The 21,418-nt window shown below is 39.3% G+C and overlaps 1 protein-coding gene across 2 annotated transcripts; it reads right to left on the bottom strand.

Annotated features, from left to right (window-relative positions):
* Positions 1-431: 431 nt before the first annotated feature.
* On the bottom strand, positions 432-19,694 carry LOC110802914 (protein disulfide-isomerase 5-1). 2 transcript variants are annotated; one of them, XR_008918693.1, is made up of 6 exons: positions 19,451-19,694; positions 11,788-11,846; positions 11,518-11,693; positions 9,812-9,870; positions 936-1,042; positions 432-824 (listed from the first exon to the last, which is right to left on the bottom strand). XR_008918693.1 is itself a non-coding variant. In XM_022008365.2 (5 exons), the coding sequence occupies exons 1-4, from the start codon at positions 19,592-19,594 to the stop codon at positions 945-947; spliced, it is 477 nt and encodes a 158-aa protein (XP_021864057.2). In that variant the 5' UTR covers positions 19,595-19,691; the 3' UTR covers positions 432-824; positions 936-944. The 2 variants fall into 2 exon arrangements, 1 of the variants encoding a protein (XP_021864057.2); XM_022008365.2 differs by lacking the exon at positions 9,812-9,870 and having other exon boundaries at positions 19,451-19,691.
* Between the last annotated feature and the right edge of the window lie 1,724 nt (positions 19,695-21,418).

The following is a 21,418-nucleotide window of genomic DNA, read 5'->3' as shown; positions in this document are numbered from 1 at the left end:
GGATGTGGGGTGGGGCAGGCGAGTATGAAAAGTCGTACCCGTCATAATCCACAAATCTTTACCCAGATGTCATCCCTACCAAACTATGTTGTTTGGTGCAAAATGAAAAAATACAACCACCCTATATTATCAAACTATGTTGTTTGATACCAAAAGAAAATACAACGATTGCAGAAAACATAACATTATTTTACTAATATAGTCTTAGAAAACACAACCCTTAATCATTTACACACAACCCTTAATCATTTCGGGAATGAAAATCAGCTAAAAGATACGGACATTTGACATAAAAAGTACAATCACTTCTCCAAAAGGCAGATGGGACTTCAAAATGCAATTTAGGAGTGTATGTACACTTGTACTAGTGTTTGCATCCAGCTTTAATTTTGCATTTAGACCTATCAGGCGACTGCTGTCACAAAAGTGCATAAACAAAGGTTTTTCCATAAACAAGGCAAAATTTGCACCCATAAGACGTTAAGAGCATAGTGCACTCATAAAGAGAAAGTTTGCAGCATGACAGTCGCTCAGTTCAGTACTGTGTTCATTTGTCTCACGTTACATGTACTTTCTTTACATATTGATCGATCTACTGTTCAAGGTGGAAGAAAGAATGAATGGCTAGCAAAGATCTCAAAGCTGAAGACTACTACTAGGGCTCATAAACACAAATAATATTACTCTAAGTTGAGAAATTTACTCATGATCGCTACGGCTGTAGTAGCCATATGGCCATGGGATCAACCATATGACCAGGTTCAAAATTCTCAACATGCTACATTTTGCACACTGATTCTGCTGGTGTCATACCATACCAGCTCCTGTAAAGTCATGCAATGAGATATATAAATTCATAAACTTCACTGGATAGAAATTTGAAATGACACTTACTAGGTGGAGAAAAGAAATAAGGATATGTGTCTTTCACGTACCTATAAAAGTTATAGTTCTCCTCTGTCAACATCATCCTCTGCTTTTGCTGCTGCTTTCTCCGTTTCTTCCAAAACAAATGCTCTGAGCGACTCTACATCTCGTTTCCCTAAATTAATAACAAAGGTAGAAACTATGCATCAAGAAATTAGCTTTTCAAATCCTATATACTACTATTAGTCTATTACACACAAACCTACTAATTACTAGCCCAGATATACTCTACAAGCACTGAATGCTATGAATTTTTTCTCCCTTCCAAGCTCAAGTTCATACTTCTGATAGTCTTTATCACAGCAATGTTTTGAGAAACACACTAGTGGCCATTCATTTTGTACGCCAATATGCAAACAGAAAAAGAAAATCAAGAAATTGGATTCCGTACTATGTACAGCAAAGTAAAGAACATATTGTAGCTATTGGCTTAGCTTAACACTACAATACTACACAGCTAATTATTTTCACACTTTAACTCAAACCGACATGAGTATCGATAAATAACGAGCCCTATCCTAAGAATAGGAGGGGCATAATACTTGGACGCTGTAATGAATCATCCTAACCGCCCACCCGTCAAATTGGTGTACAGCAGGAAGCAGAAAATAGTCAGGCAGCAGCTATTGCAGAAAGGCAACCAACACAACACAAGGCAAGAGAAGTGCAAGGAGCCGTTGGCACACTAGAGGACAAAGCAGCAACATAGCAGTAAACATTAAATGTCATGTACTAGGAGGAATCAGCCTTAGTGAATAAATAGAAAGAGTAGAAGGGAGAGAAAGGCTATTGTGTAATTTGTAGAACTTGTGAGAGTTGTGACCTAAAGTCACTGTTGGAGAGTTGTAGCCTCAAGCTGCTGTTTATTTGTATCCGTACACTTTTGTGGTGAAATCAAAGCTTCCTCTTTTCTATCCTATTCTTCTGTGTTGGGTGTGTGTGTGACAGGTTGCTGTTGGGAATTGCCAGTGCATTCCACTTGGTATCAGAGCAGCCACGGTCACAGGGGGGAGGCAACCATGGTTAACTCAAACTCACAAAGATTGGAGGCTCTGGAAGAAGGGATGGCAGAAGTCAGGCGTAGAATGGGAGGAATAGAGGGCACGATGCAACAGGTCCTGGCGGAAGGAATGGCCACTATGAAGCGCGACCAAGAACAGTTCCAGGAGGACATGAAAGCTCTCTTATCTCGCTATAAAGAACCCAGAAGCTCACCCAGAAATTCGAACTTTGAAAAAGAGGAGGGAAACTCAATACATAGAAGGGAAAATGAGAGAGGGCACTGGAAATATCGAAAGCTGCCTTTGTTCGAGGGTAAAGATCCGGATGGGTGGATTCTCAGAGGGGAAAAGTATTTTGATTTCTACAAGTTGACAGAAGCTGAGAAAATGGATGCAGCAGTGGTGGCAATGGAAGGCGACGCCTTGAGATGGTACACGTTCGAATCTCGACGCCATCCAATGCGTACCTGGGTTGAGTGAAGGAGAAGGTTCTGGTGAAGTTTCAGCCGACGAGTGCAGGACTGCAGGTACCCTCCAAGAGGGTAGTGGCTTGCAACCACCCAAACCACAACGGTGGCAGAATATCAGAAGATGTATATGGAGCTGGTGTCACCTTTGACTGATGTACCAGAGAGTATTTTGATGGGTCAATTTATGAACGGTTTAAAAGATGAGATTAAAGCTGAGATCCGAGTTCTAAACCCGTACACCCTGGAAGACACTATGGATCTAGCAATTAGGGTTGAAGAAAGGAACAGAGTAAATGGGTTAAGAAGAGGGGGTAATGGGCCTGCTCGTAATGGGTCATTCTCATATTTCAGCAAAAGCCCAGTCACACATTCTCATAACACTTCCAGTCCTAAGCCCAGAGTCAGTTTTTGAACTCCAACAGCTACAATCCGTTGGCAAAAGGGGCAGGCATTAAAGTAAATGGGTAGACCTCCGAATCCGTGGGATCAAATATAACCAGCACCCAGACCAGAAACACAGAAACCTCACAATCGCGATTCTCCGGCGAAGTTAAAAGGTTGACCGAGAAGGAACTTGCCGACAAGAGGGCTAAGGGCCTATGCTTTCAATGCGACGAGAGATGGGGAATCGGGCATCAATGTAAACGGAAAGAGCTCAGTGTTCTGTTGGTAGATGAGGAGGATAATGAGGGCGGTGGAGAAGAGGAATTTCAGGCGTTGGAGATGGCCGACGATGAGGAGGCACCAGCAACGGTAAGTATCAATTCCATAGTAGGTCTGACTAATCCTAAAACTCTTAAACTGCTAGGGCGAATTGGAGAAGGGGAAGTGGTAGTGATGGTCGATCCCAAGGCAACCCACGATTTTATCTCACTCAAGGCAGTGGAACAGTTGGGAATCGGAGTGTCCGAGTCTGGCGGTTTTGGTGTATCCTTGGGGAATGGAGAAGCTGTACTAGGGACTGGAATTTGCAAAGGGATAAGGTTAATTTTGAATGGGGAAATTGAGGTGTTGGAGGACTTCCTACCACTTGAACTGGGCAACTCCGACGTGCTAGGATGCTCGGACTCGGGTACGGGTGTCGGACTCGGGTAAGGGATCCGAGTGTCGGACATGAGAAACTCAAAAATCAAGGACTCGGGGACACGTTTCGAAAGGGTCCAAAACTGGTATTTGGACTCGGGGACACGGCAATGCAAAAAAAAATAAAGATTTTTTATTTTTATTTGCAGATTTTTTTTTTTAAAGTACTGGTTTTTTTTTTTTTTTAAATGTACATAATTTCAGTATTATGGAGGAGTAGGTGAGAAGTCAAACTCCTTGGTTGGATAAATATATCATACTTTATTGCTGATATTAAATAAAGTAAAAAACAGAAAAAGAGGCATAATAAAAGGACTCAAGAGTCAAGAATACCCCACCAATAAAGTTAAAAAACAGAAAAAGAGGTAGAAGAATCAGTAATGAATAAAATGAGAGATGGAAATCACGTGACTTTCTTCCATTACCCAACCCCACATAAAAAAATAAAAATAGAAAACCAGAACCAGAACCAGCACAATGTCCATTTTTTTTTTAAAAGGTCGAAGAGAAGGTGAAGACAGCCACCCTTCGCCGGAGAAGAAAACGAACAAGTCGGTGGTTTCAATCTACTCGGATTTTTTGGCCGAACAAAAGCCCTAAGGTTTCGGCTCTTGATTTGTTGTTTTCTTCCTTCAATTTTAGATCTAGGGTTAGCGAGTTGCCGAGTCCACTTTCTCTCCGGCGGGTCCGATCCGGATTCCGTGTCCGCACCCGGGTCGCGTCGTGTCGACACCGGTACGGAGGGGTGGTGAGCCGAGTCCGAGCATCCTAGCCGACGTGATATTGGGCATTAGGAAGGAGCCACAGTGACTCTCCGGGGTGACCCTTCTTTGGCCCGGTCCAAGGTTTCTCTGAAAGCCATGATCAAGATACTGAGAAAGGAAGGAGGTGGGATACCAGTGGAGTACAACAATCTGGAAGGCAGGAGAATACAAGAGGGAGAGATACCTGGGTATTTGAGAACGTTGATGACCGAGTTTGAAGGGGTATTTGATCAACCACAGGGTCTGCCACCCGACATGGCCACGAACACGCTATTCTCTTAAAGGATGGCAGCAACCCAGTTGGGGTGCGACCTTATCGCTATCCACAGATACAAAAAGATGAAATAGAGAGGCTGATTAGGGAAATGCTTGAGGCGGGCATCATTCAACCTTCGACAAGTACTTTTTCTAGCTTCGTATTACTCGTCAAGAAAAAGGATGGCTCATGGCGTTTTTGCGTTGACTACCGAGCCTTGAACAAAGAAACTGTGCCCGACAAATACCCCATCCCCGTGATTGACGATCTATTAGACGAACTCCATAGGGCCAAGGTCTTCTCCAAACTCGACCTTAAGGCCAGGTATCATCAAATTGTGGTCAGGCTGAAGGATGTCCACAAAACTGCTTTCCGGACTAATGAGGGTCACTATGAATTCCTTGTGATGCCTTTCGGGCTAACCAACGCCCCGGCCACCTTCCAATCATTGATGAATGAGGTATTCCGCCCTTACTTACGCAAGTTTGTACTTGTTTTTTCTTATGATATACTTGTTTATAGTGAAAATGAGGAAGAACATGTTTTACACATGAGGTTGGTTTTGACTAAACTTACAGAGCACAAATTATTTGCCAACCAAAAAAAATGTGAGTTTGGTAAACAAGAGGTGGCATATTTAGGCCACGTTATTTCTCATCAAGGAGTGGTTGTTGACCAAGATAAAATAAAGGTTATCTTAGAGTGGCAAGCTATGTTACTCAGACTCGGGTACGGGTGTCGGACACGGGTATGGATCCTAGTGTCGGACTCAAAAAAATTAAAATTTGAAGACACGGGGACCTGGTACGGGGATATGGAATATAAAAATACAAAAATAAAAAAATAATTCTTAAAAAATCAAATAAACATAAATTCAGAGTACATAATTACCTCATGGGGGTATTTTCGGTATAGTAAAAAAATTAAAAATAAAATGAGGAACAATTTAACTTATTATTGCTTCACCACGTTGTAATAAAAAAAAGAAATAAAAGATTACTTTTTGATTTGTAATGTTGTACAGTTGTACTCCATTAAAAAAGAAATAAATAAAAAATGCCTTTTCATTTGTACTGTGGTACAGCTGTACTTTCTCTTAAAAAAAAAAATCAGTTGTACAACTTGTACGACAATTCTGCACTAGGGGTTCTTTCACCTTCTTCATCCCCTTCCTGGAAGTCTGCAACCAGACCAGAGGCTACCGCGCGCCGGAGAGTAAATTTGTGGATGGTCGACGAAAATTATATCACTATGTTCGGAATTACGTTTCTAACAAAAGCCTCAATGTTTCAACAAGAAATTAGGTAATCTTTAACTTTAATAAATAGATCTAGGGTTTGAAAATTGCAAAAATAAATAAATTAAAGCTTCTTCCTCTTCCTTTTATTCCGCCGTGTCCGACTGACCTTTCAAGGCTCCGGTACGGATTCCGTACCGGGATCCTTGTCGCGTCGGGTCGACCCGGGTACGAGGGAAAAATGGCCGTGTCGAAGTAACATAGGTGGCAAGTACCGAAGAGCTTAAGGGAATTGCGTGGATTTCTAGGTCTTACCGGTTACTACCGCAAAATTGTGGCAAGACATGCCCACATTGCACAACCGCTTACCGATCAACTCCAGAAAGACAGCTTTGGTTGGACATCCGCGGCCATAGTCTCATTTGAACGCCTAAAACAGACAGCACCGGTGTTAGCTATGCCCCATTTTGGTAAGTCGTTCGTGATAGAAACATATGCCTACGGCTATGGTTTGGGAGCTGTGATGATGCAGGAAGGCAGACCCATAGCGTTTTACAGCAGAATGTTGGGTCCAAGGGCAAGGGCGAAATCAATTTACGAGAAGGAATTAATGGCCATTTGCTTAGCAGTAGAGAAGTGAAAGCATTACTTGCTAGGGCGTCATTTTGTGATAAGGACGGATCAACAAAGCCTCCGGTATAACACAGGGAGATAGGCGCCGATTATAAAAAATGGGTGCGAAAGTTGATCGGGTTTGATTTTGAAATTCAGTACAAACCGGGTACGGCAAATCGCGTGGCTGACGCCCTCTCACGGAAATGAGGCGAGATGGAAATGGGAGGAGAATTAGGATCATTGATGACTACACAAGAGGTACACTGGGAGGAGTTGAGAAGGGAGTTGGAAAGTGACCCAACCCTGCCAGGATGTCACTGAAGGGAAGCACCCAGTTGGGTATCAGGTGGTTGAGGGGCAGCTGCTGTATAAGGGGCGTGTAGTGCTCACCAAAACATCATCAATCATACCGGTGTTACTTAGAGCTTGCCATGACTCCCCCATCGGAGGTCATTGCGGGGAGGTTAAGACGTACTTGAGGTTGGCTTCCGAGTGGTTTTGGAGGGGTATGCACAAGGATGTGAGTACTTATGTGCAACAATGTCTCACTTGCCAGAAAAACAAACACTCACAACGTTCTCCAACCGGCCTACTTCAACCCTTACCCATACCTACAGCCGTGTGGGAGGACATTTCGATGGATTTTGTGGAGGGATTAACGTTGTCTAAAGAAGTGGACACTATCCTAGTGGTGGTGGACGGATTATCAAAGTATGCTCACTTTCTTGGTCTTAAACATCCATTCACAGCTCTCTCCGTCGCCAACACTTTCATCCGCGAGATAGTCAAGCTGCATGGGTTCCCCTCTTTGATTGTTTCTGACCGGGATAGAGTATTTTTGAGTGTCTTCTGGAAGGAGCTCTTTAGGCTACAAGGTACAGAGCTGAAAAGAAGCACTGCTTATCATTCTCAAACTGACGGGAAAACGGAGAATGTGAACAAGGGGCTTGAGACATATTTGAGGTGTTTTGTTGGGGAAAAACCGAAGAGTTGGGCAGGCTGGTTGGCATGGGCAAAGTACTCCCATAATACTTCCATTGGCATGACTCCATTCCGCAAGTTTATGTCAGAGACCCGCCAAAACTCTGCCGCATAGGAGCTGGCCAGACACTAGTGGGCAGCTTGGAAGAACAACTTCAGGAACGAGATCTTGTCTTGGATGAACTTAGGCACAACCTGCTCAAGGCCCAACAGGTGATGAAAAACAATGCACATAAAAAGAGAGAAGAGCATTTTGAGGTAGGAGATACGGTGCTGCTAAAATTACAACCATACAGACAGAGGTCATTGGCTAGAAGGCCTAATGAGAAGCTAGCAGCTAGGTTCTATGGACCATTTGAGGTCATCCAAAAGGTGGGGACAGTGGCGTATAAACTCAGGTTACCCCCAAACTGTAAGTTGCACCCTGTTTTTCATGTGTCACAACTGAGAAGAGCTGTAGGAGCACAAGATACTTCACCCTCCATACCCGAGCAATTGACTCATGAGCTGGAGTTGATGGTAGAACCAGAAGAGTTGTTGGAGGTGTATAGTACAACCACAGGGGAGACTACCACCACGGAGGTTCTGATTAAATGGAGGGGGCTACCAATCTTTGAAATGGAGGGGGCTACCAATCTTTGAGGCCACCTGGGAGGAAGCAAACCTGCGCAACAGTCGATTCCCAAGCTTCCACCTTGAGGACAATGTGTGTATTTTTGGGAGCGGGGTAATGTAATGAATCATCCTAACCGTCCACCATTCAAATTGGTGTACAGCAGGAAGCAGAAGAATAGTCAGGCAGCAGCTATTGCAGAAAGGCAACCAACACAACACAAGGCAAGAGAAGTGCAAGGAATCGTTGGCACACTAGAGGACAAAGCAGCAACATAGCAGTAAACATTAAATGTAATGTACTAGGAGGAATCAGCCTTAGTGCATAAATAGAAAGAGTAGAAGGGAGAGAAAGGCTATTGTGTAATTTGTAGAACTTGTGAGAGTTGTGACCAAGGTCACTGTTGGAGAGTTGTAGCCTCAAGCTGCTGTTTATTTGCATCCGTAACTTTTGTGGTGAAATCAAAGCTTCCTCTTTTCTATCCTATTCTTCTGTGTTGGGTGTGTGTGTGACAGGTTGCTGTTGGGAATTTCCAGTGCATTCCAGACGCATTGTAAAAAAAAAAAAGGCTCAAGGCGCACAGAGGCGATGCGGATCGTTTAGCGCTGTTGTGCGCTTCATTGCACCTCATTCAAGTGAACGCACTTATTTGAGTTAAAATAATTGTGAAAACCAGTTGCGCCCTAGGCATACTTTGGGTGCGCCTCATTGAGACTGCCTCGCCCCCACACAAAATAAAGCTACGTTACTCCGACACTTCATCGGACGGCTGGTGTCGGTGTCGACACGACCCGACCCGCGACACGACCCGACCCGCGACACGACACACGACACGTGTCCGGGGAGGTGTCGACACCGGTGTCGGAAAAGAGTCCGAAATGCAGTGTCGAAATCGGAAGCAGAAAAAAAAATTGAGTAAAAAAATTCAAATTCGAAACCCTAGATCTAGAAATTGTAGGCCGGGGAAGACGAGAGAAGAAAAAACACATTGGGGCTTTTATTGTAGATGAAAAATCGTGCGTACTGTACTCTTCAATCTTTGATTTCACTCATGTTTCAGAATCATCCATGGTTTCCGGCGGTCTTCATCCTCTGTTTTGCGTTGAAGGAGTTTTCTGTTTAGTGTTGGTGGAGTGGTGGGCGTGGTTTACTGACTTATTGGGCTTTGCTCCTTTTTCTTTTCTTTTTTACCTTTATTAAAAATAAAGACCTAAGGTGTGGGTCTGTCAGGAGTATGTGGGAAGAGGGAACAGAATAACAAACCCACGTGATATCATTTATTCATTTCAGCTTTTTTATATTTATTTATTTATTATATGTTTACTTTTTGAGGGATTATATAATGACTTTTCAACTCTTTCACGACCTTTTATCTTATTTTGTTATTTTTATTTTAATTTTATTATTTATTAATATTTTAATCTTTATTTTATTATTAATTTAATAATTATTTTAAAACTTTAACAAAAAGTGTCGCTATTTTTTATCGACACTTTGTCTAAGAGCCGTGTCTAAAACACAAGTCAAGACACTCCTTTGACCGTGTCGGAGTGTCTGCAAATATTTGGATCGGGGTGTCGGATACTCCGACACCTTGTCGGACACGACACCGACACTCGTGTCTGAGTAACATAGAAATAAAGTACTTGACCCAATATTTGTTTGACATGCTTCTTAAATTGTTGACTTGGTTGATCATTGTTTGATTAATTTTTTTCTAAGAAAACCTATTCAATCACACGCATGCGGGCACACACACACACACGCGCGCGCACACGCATACACAAACAAACAGAAGTGGGCTAAAAATTTAAAATTATCCCTCCCTGGAATAAAAATAACAATAATAACACTCTAGCTCTACCTCTAGATCTTCTGTGTTCCTTCTTCAAGCAAAATAGAGTGCAAAGGATAGCCATGTTCCTGAAATAAGTTCAGTTTGGCCTCCTCAGACGATTGGAAAGGAATTCAATCACATCTTGTCTAGTTATAATCTTATACAGAATCTCTAAATTCAAATTGGGTTCGGGACTTGAGAATTGAAAACCCGTACATAACTACAAAAAGTTGCAGACTTGGCACCAGATCAGATATCATTTTTCAGTTCTGCCACCCTTCTTGATCGTAATACCCTAATGTTCAAATCATATACGGAGTATTAAAATGGATTTCCAGGTTTTGAATAGTAAAACACAATCCTACAATCATACCTGCAAGGACACTTTCTAATGCTGGATGAATCACACTGATTAAACATACAATATGTCCTGTTTGGGCTCCAAATGTCCAAATACGTTGTACCTGGGCTTCAGGCTTCTTGGGCTAGTTATGTTCCTTTCCCAAAGATCCTCAAGCTGGTCGAAGATACTTTTTTGGGATCCTTCTTCCCTAGGAGTGTTCAAGTGTGAAGGATGAAAAGATGTTGTGGGCTTGTGGCACAGAGTAGATTCCAGAGGGACTCAGGCTCTATCCTTAAGTTTCTACAGAATCTACACTGAAGGACAAAATATGTGCAAGGAGGCTACAGAAAAGATATCAGAAGAAATAAATCCAGGTAACAATCTCCCAAATTTGTGTTGTTGGATGGTCAGACACTCAGACAGACTTTTGACTCCATTAAATACTTAGGAGTTTCAAGGTGATTGGTTTCAATCTTAAAAGTGATTAGTCCTTCATAGAACTTGGTATAAGATATGATGTAAACGATACAGGGAAGCAAACTAAGCCGAGCTTCCTAAGTGGGGATTCAGTCTATCCAGCTACTGGACAGGGCATTTGCTTGGTCATGTAGATGCTGAGGCCATGAGGATTAAACAACCTACACTCAAATGTTTTTATGCAGCATCAGCTTTGATTAATTAGCTCATCACGTGGAGTTAGACCAGTTGGCTCTTGGGCATTTGAGCACAAATTGTGTGCCAGCTTCTACGATCCATTTATCAGTGTAAGAACCACAAAAAGTTCAGAGAGATCCTTGAAGAAATCTCACGGGTTCCTGAAGCTCATAATTCATCAAATCTTTGTGTGTTACCACAATCAGGATACTTAATGAGCATTGCTGAACAAAAGGGGTTATTATACTGTATAGTTGCTTTAGCATTTACATCTCCAGCATATGAACAGTCTGCAGTTGAACCTTTCCTAGAAGATAGTGATTGTTCTGATGGAATCCTAAATTAGATGGTGTATAAGTCAAGGACTTAAGTTGTGCAATCTTGATAACTGGTAATTAATTTTCTTTTCATCCCACCACTAAAAAGGGAGTTAATGCCCACTGGCAGTCCAATCAAAAACAAAATTACTATACCTGATATACAATGCTTTTTGAAGCAACATTTCTTAACTCTACAATAAGTCACAAAAAGTTATCCCTTTTAACTAATTCTTAGTCTGACAAACCCATTAAAAAACTGAAGGCAAAAAACAAAAAACACATTAGCAAAGCAGAAATATGAAATCTGATCTAATGTAGAAAAAGCAAAGGCTAGCAAACCAAGCCATACCATTAAAACATAATTAGAGGTTCATATAAAAACAGAATAAATCAAGCAGATGAACCTAAAAATTTACCCTGATATTTTGCAACTTCTTCACCGTTGTAGAAGAGCTTGAACGTTGGATATGAATGAATATCAACTTCGGCGCAAACGGGTTTACTAGTACTGCAGTCAACTTGTCCAACTTCTATCTCATCTTCCCCTTCCATGGCCTTCCCCAAGTCTTCCCACGTTGATCCTAAATTCTTGCTAAAACAACCAGTGTTAGAATCAAAGGAAGCCAACATAAAGAAAACATTCACCACTAACCCAGCTAACACTCTGAAGAAGAGATGGCTCTTACCAGTGCTTACACCAAGGAACACAGAATTTCACGAACCAAGCAGTATCTTTCTCCTTAATCTAAAAGAACACCAATAAAAGTCAGATACATACTGGTCATATTATAAAGAACTTTAGTCTACCATAATTGAAAGTTAAAATATAGTGAATTGTTTAGCTCTACTAAAAATGGATAAATTCTGAACATAATGAGTTTAAAACATCATTCTGGAGGGAAGGGAGCAGAACATAACTTACACATACTGGATTCAGAGATAAAGAGGCAATAATACATGACTCCTGCATAAGTAATGGTTGCCGCATCAACCACATTAGTCTCAATATAGAGAAACTGCAATGTTTAGCTGCAATCTCTTCACTTGGTCTGATCTAGTCTGGTCTAATTTTTCTAGTTTTTGGTTTTGTATGGTCTGATTCTTCCTGATATGGTTTGAATTTTATGTCTGGTCTGAATGTTTTATGCGAATGTTTTTATCATTTTCTAGTCTCGTCTGGTCAAGTTTGGTTTTATCTTCTCCGATTGTTACTAGTTTATCAAGTATCTGTAATGAACCATCCTGACCCTAGACGTGTTCCCTTGGTGTACAGCAGGAGACAGAAGCAGGGGAGACAAACAACAGCTACAACAAAGGACATCAAACAGAACAAGTGAGAAGGGGGTGTGAGCAAGAAGGGCGTTGCCTCTACTAAAGTACAAAAGCAGCAGTAGCAGGCATTTAATGAAAATGAAATGTACTGAGTAGTAGTTCCTAGTGCTTAAATAGAAGAAAGGAAGAGAAAGAGAGAGAGGATTGTGTATTTTTGTGAGTTGTATAGAGATTTGTAACCTAAAGTTCCAAGGAGATTGGTAGCCTAAAGCTACTTCGTGTGTAATTGTAACGAATCCAATTTGCTTATATTTAATTCTGAACCCCCTAAACTATTTTCTTTTAGATTAAAAAATGCTTGGATGCTTGATAAAGAAGCTCAACAATTAGTTACTAAACATTTTTGGATCCACGTTTTTTGTATTAGCATTGGCACTTTCGATTTTCGAAAATATGGAAATGTACAAAATAAACTTTGGCATAAACCAAGACAAGTTAAAAAATGTGGAGTTCCAACTCCAACTCCATCCCGTCGACACATTGAACAACACCTTCTCGTCGACACATTGAACAACACCAACACCTTCAAAGGCTTATTACACAAGGAGAACGACTACTTTATTTTGGTCAAAATTTATGAGGGAAACATGCACGAAAACAACGACTTACACAAGGTGATCGAGGTTCTCGCTTTTTCCATGAAATTATGAGAATCATAGAGCGACAATCCCAAATATTCAGATTACAAAACTAAGTAAACCAATGGGTGGATTTTCCAGGCCCTTACATATTTTTTCCATTAAGAATTTACCACTAGATTCAAATCGGCACATTCTAACTCAAGAACCATCAATATACCATGGATAAAACCTAGTATTTTTCAAGAAGATAATACGATTTTAACTCAGGCAATTCATGATGAGGAGATAAGACAAGCCTTCTTTGATATGTCGTATGGTTTTGGGCCAAAAAATTTCCAATATTATTAGCGAATCATCAAACAAGATATTTGCAAAGCCGCCAGAGGAATTTTTTTTTTTTCACAACAGTGTTTTATTACGACAACTTAATCATACGATTGTTACTTTGATACCAAAAAGAAACAACTCAAATATGGCGCATCAATATAGAGCTAATAGTTTATGTACAACCATTTATAAACTATGTTACTCGGACTCGGGTACGGGTGTCGGACACGGGTACGGATCCGAGTGTCGGACTCGAAAAAATCAAAATTTGAAGACACGGGGACCCTTTCCTAAATTAAGACACGGGTACGCGGATATGGAAAATAAAAAAATAAAAAAATATAATTATATAAATTAAAACAAAAAAAAAAGAAATAAATAAAAATTACCCTTAAATTAAGGATAAAAACTAAAAAGTTACGGTTTAATAAAATATTCCTTTTTGAATAGAGTACAGTTGTACTTTCCACCCAAAATAAAAAGTCCAGCTGTACTACAACTCTGCAAGAGGACAAAAAATTAAAGTATTGTGATTATGCGATTCACGTGTATATTTTCAAGAAGTCTGCAACAAGCCAACAAAACATAAAAGTGTCCAAAAATCAAGAACAGAGGCCACGGCCATCGGCTCTCTCATTGCCGCCGGCGAGTACCATTGGCGGGGTGGTCGATAAAAATTACACCAACAGATTCGAAATTTCGTTTCTAATAAAAGCCCCAAATTTTCAACGAGAAATTAGGTAATCTTCAACCCCAATTAACAGATCTAGGGTTTGAAAATCGAAAAAAAAAAAAAAAAATTGATTCTCCCTCTTCCTTTTAGCCGCCGTATCCGACTGGTCATACAAGTATCCGGTGCGGATTCCGTACCGGGATCCTTGTCGCGTCGGGTCGACCCGGGTACGACGGCTATAATGCCGTGTCGAAGTAACTAGTTTATAAAGCCATAGCAAGATTCTAGTAGCCAACAAAATCAAACCACTTTTAAAGAAAATAGTGGGGGCTCACCACCAAAACTAGCAATCCAAGACAAAATTCTTTTTGTACAAGAAATTCAAAACATGTTCAATAAATCTAAAAATAACACTGGTTGGTTAGCATACAAACATAGACATGGAGAAAGCTTATGACAGGGTAGAATGGGATTTTCTTTGATCTACATTACAAGCTTTTGGCTTTAACAATATTTTGATCAACCGGATTAAAACATGTGTTTAAAACATGTGTCATTACAGTCTACTCTCTACTCTCCGACGGTAATAACTAAACGAATCTAATTACCCCTACAAGAGGATTACAACAAGGGGGTCATCTATCTCCTGTACCTTGCACCTTTTGTTATTTGTATGGACGTCCTGGCTCGAAAACTCTTGATTCAATCCCAAGAATAGAAGAACAGTGTTATTGGTGTCAAAGCCACGCCTAAAGCTCCTATCAATCCGTTTTTACTCTTCGTAGAAGACAGTTTACTATTTTGAAAGGATAAATCAACCACTTGTGCTACCCTCGCGGAAAGTTTAAATGATTTTTTAACTTCCATAAGTCCTTGATTGCCTTTTAAAATTAGTGACCTAACGCCAAAAAATACTAGTTAGGCTATTTCAATATGACTTCAAAATCTATCCTTGGTAGACATTTTGGAGTGTTTTTTAATTCTAAAACTTTTACTAAACAGAATTTTCTACTTTTCAAACTTTGAAAAGCTGGAAAAACAGTTTTAATACAAATTCATTCGAAGGCTCTTCCTTCCTATGCAATGACGACAACTCGACTTCAAAAGACAATTTCCAATTCTCTAGATCATAATCTTAATTTCTTTGGGAAGAAGTAAAGAAATGTATAACAATGGGGATAAATTTGTCGTCCTAAGAATCAAGGTGGTCTAAGCCTTCGTAAAACCGAAGCAGTAATATCAGATCATTCTAACTTATGGGTTCACAGAAAACGAGTTTTTTTTTTTTTACTGTAAGGTGTAAACCCCAAACTAAAGATTCTTGGATATAGAAAAATATCTTATAATTTCAACCCGTTCTTCAAGGATTAAGATGGAAAATCGAAAATAGGTCTGATGTCCTTTTTTGGCTAGACACTTGGTGCTATTTCACCAATTTAGTCTCGTTATTAACTTTGAACACTTCTCATATACAACATCCAGATATCACGGTCGATCACTTCATTACTCCAACACACACATGGAATGAAAGCTCCTCCTTCGGTCGTTCCCTCGGTCCCTCCTCGGTTGTGATTCCCTTACCAGTTATTGATATGATGAATGAACCGTGTTGGGGCCTCCTAGTAATTGACAATTTACAATAAAATTTGCAACATGATTAGCTCATAAAGCCATATTTCCTTTAAAGTGGGAGTTCCACTCGATTTGGAAATTGGATGTTTTCCTGAAGGTAAAAACAATTTGTGGCAACTTTTACACAATAATCTTCCTACTAGAGACAACTTAGTTACCAAAACATTGATATTCCCAGCGTCTACCCTTCTGCAACACTCATATTGAAACTCAAGATCATTTTTTTTACACTACAGGTACTTAACTCTGAGTTAATTCACTTCAATTCTTTGTTTCGTGACATGCAAACTAATGTTGCCTCGCCGGTTAAGAAAATCATTACTTCTTTATGGAGCATACGTAAAGCGAATACCACGACTGATTTTATACAAAAGGTTGTCTCTAACACTTTGTACCAAAGCTTTTAAAATTTTCAAAGAATGGAATATGCATACTTCTTTAGACTCTTTGAATAAGAAAAGACTAACGGTGTATTAGTGTTGCTTGGACACCCCTGACTCTTAGTACCCTAAAACTTAATTATGATGGCTTTGTTCGTAATAACTCGGGTGCAGCACGGGTAGCAGGGGTAGTCATTAGAGATCACCTAGGGAACATGTATTGCTAGTTGCTCCTATAATTGGGAAACCTGCCCTTTTTCTTGCAGAAGCTTTAGCCCTCCGCAATGGACTACTATTACCAATTGAAAATAATATTTTACATACTTCCATTGAGGGAGACAATTTATTAATTATTCAATTTTTGCATAAACGCGCACAATGCTCGTGGAAAATCCAACTGCTTATGGATGACGTCAAAAATCGGCTAACGCATTTTGATAGTTATACTGCACGCCATATCTACCGAGAAGCTAATCGTACACCAGACTATATTCAGCCCATGTTCATGATATTCCAGACTGTATTCCAGCCCATGTTCATGATATTCCGACCCAGCGACATATAGACCCACATGTAGATAGTAAATTTTCTTATTTTATTTCTTTGGATAAGTTAGGTTATAATGTTGAGAGAATACTATCCTAACTCTTGTGTACTGTTTTTTTTTTATTAAAAAAAAAATCTCTAATTGCAATAAAACTGAGGAAAATTTAATATTAATAATCCCTACTATGAGTGGCCTTCTCATTTTAATCCAAAATATAGTTTAACCTAGAATAATCCTAACTATCACTATACCCCTCCATTAACACATGTAACGTTACTTGTAACCTTTAAACCTGGTTTTTTTATTTTTTAAAAAAATATATTTAAAAGAGGAGTGAGATGGAGGAACTTCACTCAACAAACAACATCATCCTTGACAAAGGATGGACGACGGAGATTGATCGGAGCACTCGCATCACAGGAGATAAAATAAAAGAGGAGTGAGATGGAGGAACTATTAGCAAGGAACAACCACAACAATAGCAATAACAACAAGGGTACTAGCCTCGACAACCCGCGATTGGTCGCTGGTGGGTGGTGGCGCTAGCGAGGCAAAGACGTTGGGAAACAAGCGGGTCTTCAATCCCCAACACTATAGGAGAAAGAAAGTAGAGTTTTTACTTTTGGGGTTTTTGTTATTTTAACGCAAACCTGGGTTTGGCTCAATAATCTTTGATTTGAACTCACTAAGTACAATCTATCTTTGGGTGCACATTAACAGCTGAAACTAGAAAGAAATTGAAGGGATCAAAGAAGGGTGATGTAACATAAGGCGAGTTTTAAGTTATTACTGGGTGATGATGATGAAGTGAAGGGTCGGAGTGAAGGGGAGGATGCACCTGTTGTGAGCTTCGTAGGGAAGAGGAGAAACCATCTAAAGGTTCATAGAAGGGTAGTAGCGGTTTTTCCGGCTTTTATTGAAATTGGGGGTTTTGACTGGGTTTTGTTCAAATTGTAAAATTGAGTTCTTTTATGCATATCTGGTTAAGGTTCAAAAGAGATAGAATGAAGCAATAGTTTAGGGAAGAAAAAGGAAGAAGAGACTAAGGAAGAAAGAGGAAGAAGAGGAAAGTCCTTCAAGTTGGATATGGAAGTATATCCGGACGAACACAGAGGAAGAAGAAAGCAAATGGCCAACATTTAATGAAATTACGTGGTATAACAGGTAAATAAATGAGAGAGACTGTTTTTTTTTTTATGCAAATGAGGGGCTAGCCCCAACATAAAAAGAAAATAAAGCTAAGAACTAGAGACTATTCGTGGCTAAGCCACTATAACCAAGTCTTCATGAAGTATCTTCCGAAGCTCCAATGGTGGGACTTGAATCATTTCAAACTTTGATGTTTGTTGCACTCCAACGTTTGCTAACCAATCTGTCGCCCTATTGCCTTCTCGATACACATGAAAGATGGATACCTCCCGATCATTATTTTTAATCAGATTACGACAACTATGAATCACATGAACACAATCTCCTCCATATGGTTCAGCGTCGCTCAATGTGGAAGCTGCAGCCATATTATCCATTTGTATCATAATTTTCTTCACTCCCATTCTTATGGCAAGACCAAGGCCAAACTCAAGAGCTTTAATTTCATCTCTAAAGGCTGTACATGACCCAAAGTTAGCAGAAAAGGCATATTGTAGGACACCAGAATGGTCCCGTATTATGCCTCCTCCTCCTGCTAGTCCAGAACTCCCACGCGCTGCTCCATCTGTATTCAAAGCTAGCCATCCTTGTGGAGGGAATTTCCGGCTAATCATAATCTCTTGTCTAGTTTGTAAAGAAGCATAGGGAGCAAGTACATCATCCCCAACATTTCCATATTTCTTCAAACCGAGTAAATAGAAACCTTCCCACATTCATGGGTATGTCAATACTTCCGAATACTATATAGTTTCTCCAATTCCATATCCACCACAATGTAATTGCAAAGTAAGTTGGCCAAATTTCCTTATCTTTATCACTTTGTGGTGAATACGTGAGGTTTTTATATAGCCATTGTTGTAGACCACTCATACGAAAATTTGGTGCATTGGCCGGACCTCCAACAATATCAGGACAATCTCTGAGTATGTGGAGTGTGGTCTCTTCTGCCTCCCCACACCGTGGACAAGTTGGGTCAAGGGTGAGTTTTCTTATCACCCGGTTAACATTCCCCATCAATCTATCGTGCATCGCTAACCACATGAATACTTTAATACGTTGTTGGACTCGAGTCTTCCATGGGTTCAATATCATCTCTTCTAATAAGTTCCATGGCAGACTTAATTGTGAAGGAGCCTTTTGATGAGCCTCCCCGGTAAATCAAGTCACCCATTGTTGGGTCAGCTTTAAGCTCATAAGTATCAATTTGCAATTATAGTCCACTTCCATGAGAGAGACTGTTTTAAGAAGGCTATACTCATATTTAGGATTATTCTTGGTTAAATCATAGTTCGGATTAAAACAAGAAGACCGTCCATAGTTCGGATTATTAATGTTAATTTTTCCTAAAACTGATCATTTCACGGAATTTTCCTCGTTCATCAAAAACTGAGTTTCGTGAAATATAAACGCGGACATCTTAAACCTTTTTAGAAGTCAACAACACTCAACTTATTAAATTTAACTTCACTAATTGATAAAACATTAATCAATTCATTTGGATCACAAATCTAGCATAACATTAACCTATTTCTTTAATTAGTTATCAAAAATCACGACTTTGTTATAATCCCAATTACAAAAACAAAAATACCTCATCATCAAAAATTCTGGAACTCAAACTATATTCAAAAACATAAAATCATTCTATAAAAATACATGAACAAACACAAAATTTTAATTCAATAAACCTAATAATTGATCTGGAAAAATCATAAATAAATTTATTACCTTGTCGGAAAAAGTATCTTCTGTTAGGGTAATAACATCAGCTTTGCAACGCATTTGAGTCGTGAGGAGGAGAAGGAGAAAAAGACATGATGATAGTGGTAGTTTCAATTGAAACCTCTTGCTGTTCGCCATTGCTAATCGCATGCGTTGTGCTGCACACTGTCACCGCCGTTTGGGACACGAACTAGGATTTGCTTGGCTGCACCTTTTTTTTCCGCAACAATACACGCAAGGAAAAAAAAAAAAAAAAAACTAGTCCTTTTTCCTTGCCTCCGGCTGTCCACCACCTCTTTTCACTTTTTACTAAATTAGGGCCGGTTCAGTATAGTTTTACTTTTTTTAATTTTTAGTTTTAAAAAAATAGGAAATTAGATTTAGTTTGATTTGGGCTTTTTACAAAACTAATTAAAAAAACCAAACTTCTAACTCCTAATTTCTTCTATATGATAGTGTAGGGGTATTTTCGGTTCCTCTTGTACTTTTTTGTATTTCCCCTACGAGAGCGGCTTTAGAACCTTTGTATTTTTGGATTTTGAAGGAGTCGCCACCAAACATTTTTAAGGGTCTCGTTTGGAAAGTCAAAGTTGACTCTATATCGGATAAGGCATTGAATCTTAGAAACGGATGGGTGAGATCCGGGCAAGGGAACGAGATGCTTATTCCGCGAGCTATAGAAATTATATTCAAATGCAAAACATATTCGAATTACCCTAGTCATGACACTATGTGGGTTTGGATTTAGTACTTGAACAAATAGAATTTCTACTTTGTATCGTGACCACTTTGCTTTAAAGTTAATTTAAGGGAACCTAAGATCGGTTTGTCCAAGAAATTATCTTCGTTAAGCGTGGTGTAACCTTGTATTTTATTGTATTTAGCATGTGAGGTGATGAAAGCAATAAACAAGTAAAGCAACATCACGATAGAAAATAGGTGCGGAATTAGTAAAGTACATCACCACCTAGAAATGGACTAGGTGGGAAATCACATTGCCTAGAAGGACTAGGCAAGTAAAATTGCATAATTGAAAGTGCGGAATTGAAAGGTGCAATATTTAAAGGCGTTATTGAAATTGCGGAATTGAAGTGCGTAATTGAAATACGTTATTGAAATTGCGATATTGAAGTGCATAATTGAAAGGTGCGATATTGAAATTGAACTTTGGCACATGAGATCCGAACGCCAAAGGACTCCTTAAGAATAAGTGCGTCCGACACGGATTCAAAGCAAAAAATTTCAACTTTAGGATTAGTTGCTCATCCTAAAGTGTCCTAGATTTTGGACATAGCAATTGAATTTGAAATATTAAACTTGAAGTATAGAACTTGAATATTGAACTTGAAATATAGAACTTGAATATTGAACTTGAAATATAGAACTTGAATATTGAACTTGAATATTAAACTTAGGAGTTTTGAATCTCAAAGATTGGACCTTTTAATGTTGAAAAGGATGTATCTTTGATATGCTCCTATTTTGAAGTTGTTCTAGTTTAAGGAAGTGATTATGAACAACCTTAAAAATCATTGAACTTTGAAACTTGAACTTGAAATTTGAAAAGTGGAGTCTTGAATCTCAAAGATTAGACCTTTAAACATTAGAAAGGCCTCACATTTGATTACTCCATATTTTGAAGATGATTCTATTTTAAGGAAGTGATTATAAACAACCTTAAACATATTGAATCTTGAAATTTAGTATTTGAATCACATAAAGCATGGATTTTCAAAAACTGTATGATTGTTAGAAGTGACACTTTTAAGAATAAAAGTGTCAATCTTACTAATCATTTTTAAAAGAAAAATCAAAGAAACATGATAGATTAGGATTGGGATTCGGAATTACCTAGTTAGATTTAGGTTAGAATTCCTTTTGGAGCCCCCAATCGCTTAGAACTTTGAAATTGTGTGGGATTTTTGGAGAGTTTTTGTATTTTGATTTGAGTGGCAATTTTTGTATTACGACGTT

This window comes from Spinacia oleracea, chromosome 4 (genome assembly GCF_020520425.1).
Source record: "Spinacia oleracea cultivar Varoflay chromosome 4, BTI_SOV_V1, whole genome shotgun sequence".
Taxonomy (NCBI): Eukaryota; Viridiplantae; Streptophyta; class Magnoliopsida; order Caryophyllales; family Amaranthaceae; genus Spinacia; species Spinacia oleracea.
This window is presented reverse-complemented; position numbering and strand designations above follow the sequence as displayed.